General features: G+C 38.6%; 1 protein-coding gene across 3 annotated transcripts in view; it reads right to left on the bottom strand.

Moving 5' to 3' along the window:
• Window positions 1-12,746, bottom strand: part of rmi1 (RMI1, RecQ mediated genome instability 1, homolog (S. cerevisiae)) — a 33,173-nt gene that overhangs the window by 18,475 nt on the left and 1,952 nt on the right. Inside the window, exons 2-4 of one of the 3 annotated variants that reach the window (XM_055162074.1) lie at window positions 12,418-12,622; window positions 10,641-10,751; window positions 7,191-7,280 (exon numbers count right to left, since the gene is read on the bottom strand). In XM_055162074.1, coding sequence (XP_055018049.1) covers window positions 7,191-7,280; window positions 10,641-10,751; window positions 12,418-12,573 — 357 coding nt within the window. In that variant the 5' untranslated portion in view covers window positions 12,574-12,622. Of the gene's footprint in view, window positions 1-7,130; window positions 7,281-10,640; window positions 10,752-12,417; window positions 12,623-12,746 lie in introns of all 3 variants that reach the window. The other 2 variants (XM_020927827.2, XM_055162075.1) reach the window with 2 other exon arrangements.

The following is a 12,746-nucleotide window of genomic DNA, read 5'->3' as shown; positions in this document are numbered from 1 at the left end:
AACTCAATTATTTCAGTTTGGAGATTGCTTGACACCAGTGTTGGGGAGTAACAGATTACATGTACCAGAGTTACCTAATCAGAGTACAATTTATGAGTAACTGTATTCAGTTACAGTTACTTTGTTGAATTAAATGGATTACATGGCGTTTTCCTGTTTTCACATTTTGGGCTATATCCCTTTTTTTGTTTGTTTGTTTTTTGTTTTTTTTTTGGTAATTTCACTCATTGCTGGACACTAAACCAGGTCTAAATCTGGATTGAACCAGAACTGAACCCAGGTCTAAACCAGTACTAAAACCAGGTCTAAACTAGATCTAAACCAGGTCTAAACCAGGACTAAAACCAGTGCTAAAACCAGGTCTAAACTAGATCTAAACCAGATCTAAAACCAGGTCTAAACTAGATCTAAACCAGATCTAAAACCAGGTCTAAACTAGATCTAAACAGATCTAAAACCAGGTCTAAACTAGATCTAAAACCAGTTCTAAACCAGGGCTAAAACCAGGTCTAAACCAGGGCTAAAACTAGATCTAAACCAGGTCTAAACCAGGACTAAAAACAGTGCTAAAACCAGGTCTAAACTAGATCTAAACCAGATCTAAAACCAGGTCTAAACTAGATCTAAAACCAGGTCTAAACCAGGTCTAAATCAGGACTAAACCAGGACTAAAACCAGGTCTAAACCAGGTTTAAACTAGATCTAAACCAGGTCTAAACCAGGATTTAAAAGGACTAAACCATGCCGTGCGGACTGTGTTTCCTCCTCTTCTATCAATAATATTTTTAATTTGGTTTAGTAAAGTCTGGGCTTTTTTCTTTTTCTTTTAGCAGATAAAACATTTATGTGCAGATTTCCTCGTCTTTGCTTCTCTACAGCAAATCAAGTAATCCAAAGTATTCAGATTACGTTACTCACTTTAAGTAATTTAATGGATTACGTTACAAATTACATTTTGGGATATGTAATCTGTAATCTGTAGGGAATACATTTTTTTAAAAGTAACCTTCCCAACACTGTTTGACACACAAATCGAAATCGTGATCAAAATTCGATTAATTGCAGAGCGTCACTCACACATTCGAACTATATAAATACACATATAGATCAAACTCTTATCTCAAACTCTCCGTATAAACCTCAGCATTTTGTCTTTTTCAGAGTGGAGCCGGTGTCCTTTAAAACCTTTGCTTCCCGTGGGTTTAAACCGCACGGACCACTCTCAAATTGTCAAAGAATGAGTGAAAAATGGGGAACAAAGTCATTGGTATGTTTCTAAGCAACACGGGTCTATTCTTAAGCAACCACCGACCACTGACAAGCGCATTACTTAAGGTGAAAATTACAGTCTGTGCCTTATATTCCAGCAATTTACTCTTTTTTATGCTCTCACTTCAGCGTACAATACTGTGTGATTCAGAGAACAGCAATCCAAATCTTTGCTTTCAACAAATACTTGAAAACTGAAGCATAATGTGCTTCTTTTGTTACAAACAGTCACATATGGGCTTTTTGTATACTCTGTTCTTCAGATCTTTAAAAATAATGTAAAAAGGGTTTGATTCTGGGTTAAATTTGGTCCTATATTATGCAAAATTAACTCTTGTGAGCTTATAGCCGGGTTATAATGTTGTCACCTCCTCTAAAACAAACCTGGAATTGTGTTTTGTTTCATTCACGCATGTTTGATTAATCCTTTATTATTAGTCTGTCAACATCTCCAAAGGTCAAAATGTTCTGTTCTACCTTGCGATGCCATGTAGCGGTGATAATAATGATAATATAATGATAAATCTTTATTTATAAAGCACTTTTAAAAACAAAGTGATGTACAAGCAGCAAAAAACAATACAAAAAGTATAAAAAGAAATCATACAAAAACATGATGCAAACAATCCAATAAATTATAAAAAAGAAATAGAATAAAATGAAATAAGGAATAAAATCAAGCTAAAACCAGTTAAAGGAAGGCCAAGTGATAAAAATGAGTCTTTAGAAGTGATTTAAAGCATGAAACTGATTAGGTGTGTGCAAAAACATAGAATTATCAATATATCGTATTGTTTAATGTGATGATACAGTATCGATATATCACCAAGAGTATTTTTTGGTATGTTTTACTAAATTATTTTCTTACAGCGCTGCAGTTTTGTTGCTTGTTTAGACAAAAGAAACTCATTTATGCAACACATTTGACATTTTCACTGTTTGGTTGATGATTAAAATGTTTGTGTTTCAAATGAACTTTGGACAAGAAGTGGTTTAACAAAGACTTTTAGTATCACTGCCATGATTTAGCCCAGGGGTGTCAAACATACGGCCCGGGGGCCAGATCCGGCCCTCCAAGACCTTTAATCTGGCCCTTGAATGATTTTCTACTCAAATATTTTTATTATATTTTTAGTTAATTTTCTGTGGTGTTTATCACAGCAGCGTCTCCAGCGTCTCTGTACGTGGCCCCTCCCACCAGAGCAGCACAAATGAAGACTTGTCTCTTTCCAAACGCTCTTAAAGGACGATCGTTTTGACTGTTGACCGTGACACCCTCATCAGAAAAATATCAAAAATGAGAAAAGTGGAGACGCCAAGTGCAGGATTTTCCAAGAAAAAATTGACTTATTCCTGTTTGCAAACAAGTTCATGTTAAAACATTGTGTTGAAATTGTATTTTTCTTAAAGTTTCAGGTTGTTCATAATATTATAATATTTTTTAAAAGAAAGAGTTCATCGATTAAAAAAGATTTCTGTAATAGATTTGTGTTTCTCTGCACAAATATTTGACCTTATTGTTATTTTTGAGGTTTATATGACATGAGTTTGACACCCCTGATTTAGCCTTTTTACTGAACCTTATCGAATCGTTTTTAAATATATTGTATCAAATTGTAAGCTCACTGTATCGAGATATGTATCATATCGTGGCCTATGTATCGATGTATGTATCGTATCAGCAACTTCTGAATGATACCCGGCCCTAATACTTATGGTATGAGCCTTATCTCCTCAGGAAGGTCCAAGTCGCCTGGACTGAAAAGGCTCGATCAGTTTTCATCCGGAGCCTGGACTTTGGAACAGCCACAGGGATCTGCCGGAGGATCTGCGGCTGCAGGAGGCTCGTACGGGGTTAAAAGTTCTGAAATGTAACTTGGTGCAAGACTTAAACAACAAAGACCTGGTCATTCCTAAAGCCCGCACAGCTTTGGGCCGTTCCTCATTTCAGTTTTCTGCAGCAAGTGACTGGAACCACCTTCAACACACTTTAAAACTTAGTTCGTTTTTACCTCTGTCGATTTAAAAAAAAACTCCATCCAGAGTTTTTTTTTACAGGATAATCGCACATTTGATGATTTTAACACTTTTATATCTTTAATCTGCAAATGTTTCACTGTCTTATATCTCTAGTCACTGTTTCATGTTAAAGTTTATGTGTGAGTGTTTTCTGTTTGTGCTTTTGTTTTATTCTGCCTCTTTGCCAGGTCGTCATTGTGTTCTCAACTGACTTACCTGGTAAAATATTGAATAAATGACTAAATAAATAAATAAAAATACATGGGCAGCCAGTGAAGGGAAGCTGAAAACGTGGGTAATGTGTTGATGTCTGAGCCGAGCTGCTGCGTTCTGAACCAGTTGGAGGCGGGAGGAGGCAGTTTTGAAGCATGAGTCTCCAACCTGTAGCTCGGGAGCCGCCAGTATCTCTCCTCCCCTTTCCAAGTAGCTCACCAGGGATTTCTGAATTACACGTATTGTGCTGAAGAAGTAAAATTTGATGAATTAAATGCCCTTTACCATTGTACATGTATCATTTTAACGCCTGACTTTGTGCACTAATAAATGGATAAAGGTTTATGTTTTACAGGCATCTAACTAAGGGTGACCAGATTTTCAAAATGTAATGGCTGGTAATTATAAAATTGTGAAATGAGTGTGTAATTAAGAAACACTTTTCTGCATTTGTCCCATTCATGATTAGATTAGATTAATTTATTGTTTTTGTATGAAATACAACGAAGCTTTGACAGAGCAAATCTGTAGCAGTAAAAATGAACAAATATAGACACATCCTCACATCCATACCAAAAAAAAAAAACATTAGTCACATTTTCTTTATGTTTTGGTAGTTTTTAAGCAGCTTTTCTGTATTTTACCAAAACAAATGCTAATGTATGTCTCTCTTTACTGTTGACAGGAACCAAATTGGTCAAAAACTGAGACACCTGGGACACTTCTTGTATAAAACTGGGACAAATCTTTGGTTTAGTATAAATCTGCTGGGACAGGGGACACAGGGCTTAAAACTGGGACTGTCCCGGGTAAATAGGAACGTCTGGTCACTCTAATCTAACTGTACTTCATCTAAAGTTTGCTGTGGCTCTACTAAATTTCTTGTGAACGCTAAAACTAGTAGCTCTCTGGCATTTTTGTTTTGTAAATGTAGCTCACAGGAGGAAAAAGGTTGGAGACTCTTTCTAGCAAAGCCATGTATGGAGTTTAAAAACACAGTGGAGCACTTCCTGTATTACACATCACAGAGCGTTTTCAGTTTGAGAGAAGAACTCAGGTTTGTGCGTTAAACATGTGTGAATGAATTAAAAAAAACACAACTCCAGGTCTGTTTTTGACGAGGGAACGACACGATAACAGAAGTTTCCATGGTGACGGAATGCACACATTGGCAAACACCGGCAAAAATGCTTTAAGAAAAAATGCAAAATGGATGTAAACGACATATTTTCAGGAGCCTGTGACCGATATGAATGTTCGTGGTCTTGTTTAGGTGACCATGAACGCTGGCGAGAGGTGAGAGTGACTATCTGAGCTTGTGACTGTAATTTTATGTGCGAACGACTTGTTTTAGTTCCAAATAATCCAGGTCTTTATGATCAGATTGTGTTTAAACAAAGCTCAGTTTAAAGGGAGAGTTCGGAATTTTGGACATAGGGCCTCATTTTCTAGTGAGCCAGAGTACTGTAGATATGTGGAGTAGCGATGGGCATTTGATGAAATTTTATTAATCGATCGTCGGGAGAATTAACGATAGAGTTTCGATTAATCATTAATGTTTTTATATAATAAGTATCATCATTATTATTACTATTACTAATTTGCATAAATAAATTCAACTTTACAACATATAAACCATAACCACAATAGAGCCACATCAGACCGTTTGACATTATAATGTGTTTAATGCAGCTTTGCGCAAGTCTTACAGAAACAAAACTTAAAACCGTGTGGCTAATTTGCATAAACTAAGCAGAGAAAAAAAAAAAACATTCTTGTGCTCTGATGTGGTTCAACTTTTGTCGGACTAAAGGACTCAGTGGAATATAGATGTTCTTTCTGTGACAGAGGAATGCTGATGCTGAAGGTGAGTCTGTTCTGTGTGTAGCGGTGTTTTCAAAGATCGTACATGTGCAGGATTAGAGCAGCTCTTTATGTTGCAGTAACCGGGATACAGCGTCTACACGCACCATGACGAAACCGGGACACTGATGTGCTTGTAAACTCACTCACTGAGAGGTACAGTGGTCTCCAAGGAGGTGCCACAGTTCAAAAGTGGAACTGAGGCCACAACTCCAGCGTTTGCGCTGTCAGACGCAGCTTCATATCTACGCCCAGAAACCTACATTCGGTTTGTCGATTAGAAATTAATGTAATTCTTAATGATCAATTATCGATTAGTTGACTAATCATGCCCATCCCTAGTGTGGAGACATTTTTTAAAATATTTCATCCAGTCCTTGTATTTGCAGAGGTCGCTGGTGCTAGACTAGTGCATGTCAATGGATAGTTATCCTGCCACTAAAAACAACAAACAAATCTATTATTACACCAGACTGTCCATGTGACTGTCTGTGTTGATAGAATAATTTTAGAAGTAAAACCAGCCTTGCATTTGAAGGATTTATGTCTGGTCAGCAGCAGAGGGTTGTACTTCCTGATAGAAAGCTCGGCAGCGGTGGACTGATATCACTTAGCACCTGTCTTACCGGCTCTGTAATAGTTTCTATAGTTTCTTTATAGCGACACATAGGCTACGTTCAGACTGCAGCCTGAAGTGACCCAAATCCGATTTTTTGGCCCCTATGTGACTTGTATCCGATCTTTTAATGACCAGATCCAGTTTTTTCAAATGCGACCCAGGCCACTTGGATATGTGGTCCTAAAACTGATACATATCTGATCTTTTGACATGCGACTTCAGTCTGAACGGCCAAAGCGCATTCATCCGACCTACACGTTATCAACAAGCCACAAACATCACTATTCTGCGCTGAAGTAGGCGGAAAATTGTTAATGAACTCCGTGTCACTGAAGCGAGGCACATCACTCACCACTCTTGGCTATGTCTCCACATCCACATGTTCCTTTCAACGGACGTTGCTGCCGCTGTGAACTACCTTGCAAAAACATCGGATTTCACAAAAAAATCCAAATTGAGTGTTAAGCCCTGCAGTCTAGCCTTACTAGAGCAGAGCAAAATTCCGCTGCAGTAACCTTGTATCGCATGAATCGTTGCATGTTGAGGGACTATTTTCTCAGCCGCAGCGGAATTTTACTCTGTTCTAGTTAGTTGTGATGATATGAGCATGGCCATGTCTGGAACAGGCTATGGCAGCTGCAGGTAAACAAGCTCGCTGCTGCTGCTCAGATATACATCCTTCAAATGTAAGATTGGTTTTGCTTCTAAAATTATTCTGCCAACACAGACATTTACATCGACAGTCTGGAGTAATAATAGATTTACTTTGGGTGTTTTGTGGAGTGGGTAAGACTGTTTTTAAGGCAGGATAACTATGGCCATTGACATGCACTAGTCTAGCACCAGTGACCTCTGCAAATACAAGGACTGAATGGAATATTTTTATAAAAAGTGTCTCCAACACTCTGGCTCACTAGGAAATGAGGTCCAAAATTCTGACCTGTCCCTTTAAAGTCTAACTTGAATAACTTCAGACAGAGCAGTGCTTATATTTAGCATCACACCTCCAGGGAACACTGATGACATGAGCTGCAAAATATTTCCAATGCAACACTTCTTACAAATGATATTATTACGTTAAATTGTGTTTTATAGAATACAGGGCTTGTTAGTTGTCGCTGTGCTCGGTGTGGTGTGAGAGTGGGACCTGCAGGAGGAGCATGCGTGTGGGCCGACTCTCCCAGGGTCTCTGTGTGAACTGCGTTACCGCGGAAACCTCGTCATTGGCGCAGTCTGTGCCCTTCCACTTCTGCAGCTGCCCGTACGCCGGCTGACTGATGTCCAGCACTGAGTCAATCTGAGCACAAAGTTACTCATCAGCACGATATAAATACAAGCACCGATGACAAAAACAGGAGCAACAAACACATCATCTTGCATAATAATTTGGGAAAAGAAAATCTCTTTTAAAGGGATGTTACAATAGCTGCTGAGTGTTGAGTGAATGAATAATGAACTGTAAAGAGCTATGGGTATCTTGAAAGGCACTATATAAATGCAGTGATTATTTAATTCATTAATTAATTAACCAAAATATTGTGATACCGTATCGTCAAAGCTCACAATAATATGGTGGTCTGTCACAATCCGTGTATTATTTGTTCATTAGTTTTTTAATGTAAAACCAAAAATAAGAAAAAACAACTATTTTCTTCATTATTTGTCTCCAAAACCAAAATGAAAAAACGGATAATGATTTGTTTTTTCAGTTTTCGATTTTGTGTTTAAATGAATAATGGAAAAAACAGATAAAGGCCATTTCTCATTTATATGACCTAAACTGCGATTCTGGACTGAACCAGGACTGAACCAGGACTAAAAAAAGACTAAATCAGGACTAAACCGTTTTCAGTCCTGGTCTGGTCCCGGTCTCAGTCCCAGATTCCCGGTTTGTTTATAAAATGTGTTATATACAGTAGAGCCCGACCGATATGGATTTTGTTGTGGCCGATATGAAACCGATATAATGGGAGTTGGAGCTGCCGATAGCCGATATAATCACCGATATATTTAGTGATGTAAAAATTCACTGTAAATCTTGAATTGATTAAAAAACTTAGGTTTGGCTCTAGTGGATTCTAAATTGGGTTTATTTAGGCAACATTTATTGTTATTTTGACTCTTTACATCATATTTACAGACAGTAGATTGGCCTAATGGCATTTTTGCATCACATTCTAGCTACTAGTGATGGGTATTCCAGTTTTTTTTTTTTTTTTGTTTTTGGAGAACTGGCTCTTTTGGCTCGGCTCACTAAAGCAGCTGGCTCTTTCGGCTCCCAAGCGACTCTTGAGATTGTTTTGTTGCAAGCAGGACTAAACCAGAACTGAACCAGGACTGAGTGTCGGGACTCGGTTTCTATCTCTCTCCTGCACTCGAGCCCAAGATTAGTCCTGGTTTATTCATTTCATGCTGAACTGCAGCCAAATATGCACTTTTTTTTTATCCTATGCACACGCAGATTTCTGAAAGTTTCGTTTTTAGCCGCTGCTGCTGTCAAACTACGGGTCTACATGCGGCATGAAGAGAAAAAGTGAGAAAAAGAGAAAACACCCCTCCCAATAAGAAGCAGGCTCCCGTTGTTCGCTCTAAGAGCCGCTTCGATCGCGACCGACCCATAACTCCTAGCTAGTAAACTATCGCTATTAGCCTTTAGCAATAAATGCTGCGCGCCGCGGTAGTTAATTATATGCATAAATGTGGATCATTCACACGTCTATTCACAGCTCATTTACATATCAATGCTGGTCCAGTAACAAATATACGGCCAATGTAGTCACTTTACAATAGACCAATAGAAAACAGCCTGTTTGTGTGCGGGAGCTACAGCAGCTAACCGCTAACAAAATCTAAACTAGCTTCAAAGTCGATTTATTTCCAACACTCACCGCTCACACAGGCTCCTCCTCACATCACAAGTCTGCACTTATAAATGTCCTTTTAATCCAGACTCAAACCGATTGTCCGTAAAAAGAATATAATCTCAATGTTGCACCGCTGCGGGTGTAAACAAACACACCGAGTGAAGTGACGTCACTCTGGGGGTGTGTTCAGGGACAGTACGGACACAGACAAATTACACCGCAGATAAATACTGATGCGGAGGCACATATTAGGACATTTATCTGTCTGTAAATTGGATTAAATGAACATAATGTAGAGAGTCTTAGCTTTATAACGAGGTATAACATGCCCACGTGAAATATCGGCCCATATCAGCAAGCATATCGGCCGATAGCCGATATGTCTCCAGGTGCCCATATTGGCCGATAATATCGGCCAGCCAATATATCGGTCCGGCTCTAATATACAGTAAATAAAGTGGATTTTACAAAAGCCAGCAGAACTCATAACGAACACAAATGCAAACGCCACAACACAACAAAAAGCCACAACGGAAGTGACTGCGGGACTCTATTTTCTGAAGAACTAAGCAAAGCATTAAAGGATCAAGCGGGAAGTGAATGGGAGAAGTTAAAGAAGAATAAGAGTGTGAAAAATAAAGAAAAAATTGAGAAATGAATGAAGTTGGAAACGTGAGTAAAAGTCGCTTGGTCCGTCGGAAAAAAAATAGTCCTGCGGTCACTTCTGTTGTGGCTTTTTTGGTTTGTTGTGGCTTTTGGTTGTGTTGTCATGTTTGTATTTGTTGCAGCGTTTGTTATGAACCCTCCCGGCTTGCGTAGGATTTGGATTTGGAAATACATGTGATTCATGTTAGGGATACACTGTTCCGATACTGTTGGATATCGGCGCCGATGCTGAACTGCTTCTGGATCGGCTGCCAAGTATGAGTTCAGAGTTCAGCCGATATCCTGGTCGTACATACAAATTGACGTAATTTGACTAAGTACAGGTCGTAGTCGGATCAGAAAGTCTCATAATGTTTGAATTTCTATTTATTCAAAAGTGTCCTATTGTTGCTTCAGAGATAGAAAACAGCTACATAACACATTAGGATCAGTTTTGTCTCATTTTATTTTATTTTTTAAGGAAACAAATGCCGTTTTCAGTCTCTGCACTGGTGTCGGTGAATATCAGGCATCGATAGACACTTAAAGCTATAGTATTGGAATCGTATCGGAACTGAAAAAGCTGGATCGGTGCGTCTCTAATTCATGTATTTGTTTGTCAGTTCATATTTCAGTCTTCTTTCAAATGTTAATGCTTCTGGATGTGTTTAAAATTGTAAAACTGATTAGTCGCAAAGTACAAACGTGATAAGCCATTTTACCATAATCCTTCAGCCCTGTTTGCTCAAGATATTTGGTTTTACTTTAATTTTCATCTAGTTTACCCACCTTGGAGCGTCTTGAAGACATTCTACTGAGGCGTCTGTCCGGAATTAGAAATAGTTACTTTCTCTTCAATAAGCTTTGGTCTGTGCTGTCTGCATGTTTGTTTAGGGCTAAATGCCCGTGTAACACTTGTGTCCTTTCCACTAACTGTTTATGCCCGTCTAAAAACGACTTACGTAATATTCTAATTTGAACCGTGTTTTGTTTCCCGGCTGACTAGACTTTGTGTCTGGGGACTGTGCAGATGAAAAATAACCCTGTGCCACTAACTGGGGCTTATTTAGAAAAATGTTCATTAATGAGCAATGTTCCTGGTGAGTGCTTAATAAACGAAATGTCAAAATAAATAAGCCTTTTTATACCTGGACACAAAAGATGCCGCTGAGCACAGTCTTCTGGCTTTGAGAGAGGCCCTCTGGGAGAACAGGGTGGTCCAAGTCCCTCAGGTCTGTCAGCAGCCACTGGTCGTACACCTACAGCGAGGACAGAGCAGAGACAGTTAGAGCTCTGTAGATGCTGTGCAATCACATCACGCTGGGGAAGCTCTACATGTATGTGTATGGTGAAATCTATTAGTGAAGGTGTATGGTGTGTCAGATTCTTGCAGATAAACCCTGGAACAGTCTTTCTGAAGATGTGAGACAGACTCTACTCAGACTCTGTTTAAATCTAGACACTTCAGCTGCGTCTGACTGAAAGTTTTTCATTCCGCGCTCTTCTCTCTAATTTATGTAATTAATGTCTCTCTCTCTTTTTTTAATTTTATGATGATTTTTTTATATTTTGATTTGTTTTTATTGTGATTTTAATTTGTTTCTTATTCTGTAAAGCACTTTGAATTACTTTGTGTACAAATTGTGCTGTACAAATACACTTGCCTTACCTTGCCTATGGAGTTTAAAAACACTGTGGAGCACTTCCTGTATTAACATATGACATTTCAAAGCGGAACAGAGTGTTTGTGTGTTAAACATGTGTGAATGAAACAAAACACAACTCAACTATATCATTTATTTATATTCAAATCCTCAAAGTAGTCAACCTTTACCGACAGTGCTGTAAACTCTTGGCCTTCTCTCAGTAAAACTCTTGATTAAGTCACATGAATGCTATTTTTTAATATTCTATATTCTAAAACACATTTTGAGTTATTTAAAGTAAATTTGTGTTTGCTACATTCCATATGCCCTGAAAACCCATCTCTTTAAAAAAACCTTTCATTAACTGTCTTTTTCTCTTGTTTGTCGTTGTTTGTCTTCCCATGTAAAGCGTCTTTGGGTATCTTGAAAAGCGCTATACAAGTGTTATGTATTACGTATCATGTATTATTATTATTATTATATGTGTTTTCATGCATTCGGTGAGAATCTACAAACTAAATAATCATGGACATAAAGACGAAACGCAGATGAAAGAGTGTGTAGTGTATTTTAAGTGTGAAATCCCTCAGTCGTTCAGGTAGAATCCATGGCAAAAGGAGAAATTCAATGAGTTAATTGGACAAAAGATTTTTTTTTTGTCAAATACGTTTTGCAACCTGCTTCTTCAGTTCTGGTCAGACTCAGGTGGACACTGCCTTATATCTGCCTGAAAGAAGGAGCTAACTACACTGAAACTACTCTGAAACTAACACACCTACTTGTTTACGGTTTCTATTAATTAGCTCAGCCTATTCAACTTGTACTGAGCATGAGGTCATATTAGCAGAATCATTCAGGGCCATAATGGAGCTTTCACACCTCTGGACCTGACCTGACTACCCCTATTGTTTTCTTTGTCTTGATTTAATTCTGAGGATGGAGTTGTAGATGGGAGACAGATGATGAGGCCTCCATTTCTATTCAATAGGCCGAGCTAACAAACAGAAACTGTAAACAAATAGGTGTGTTAGTTTCAGAGTAGTTTCAGTGTAGTTAGCTCCTCCTTTCAGACTGATATAAGGCAGTGTCCACCAGCATCTGACCAGAACTGAAGAAACAGTTTGGATGAGCTACGAAATGTATTCAACCAAAATAACCTTTTGTCCCGATGAGACATTGAGTTTCTCCTTTGCCGTAGTGTATTTTAACCAATCCTCATAACACTTAAATGCTGATTAATTAAACAGTGTAATAGTATAGTTAGTATAGTTGACTCTACCTGTTTGTTGATTTGCTGCTGTGTGAGTCGGGCTGCTCCTCCGGCTTCCTCCTGTATCCACTCCACACAGGCCTGGAGCCAGACGAAGGGCACCTGGACCTGGCAGGAAGACTCCAGCCAGCTCTGGGCAGCTCGCACCACGGTCTCAGGTGCCATCCGGAGGTCCAGACCTTCTTGACCTGGGACACAATTTCTCCTGCTTCCTCTAAGAATGCACACAACAGAAAATATGCTTTTTAAATTGTTGGCAATAAATAAAATCAAATTGGAATTATGAAACAGACATACCACACTTAAGGAATAAAAGGAAAAAAAAAACAGTTTGATAA

This window comes from Boleophthalmus pectinirostris, unplaced genomic scaffold (genome assembly GCF_026225935.1).
Source record: "Boleophthalmus pectinirostris isolate CB_2022bp ecotype Guang Dong unplaced genomic scaffold, ASM2622593v1 HiC_scaffold_4, whole genome shotgun sequence".
In the NCBI taxonomy this organism is placed as follows: Eukaryota; Metazoa; Chordata; class Actinopteri; order Gobiiformes; family Gobiidae; genus Boleophthalmus; species Boleophthalmus pectinirostris.
Note: the sequence above shows the minus strand (reverse complement) of the source record. Positions and strands in the feature narration are given on the sequence as shown.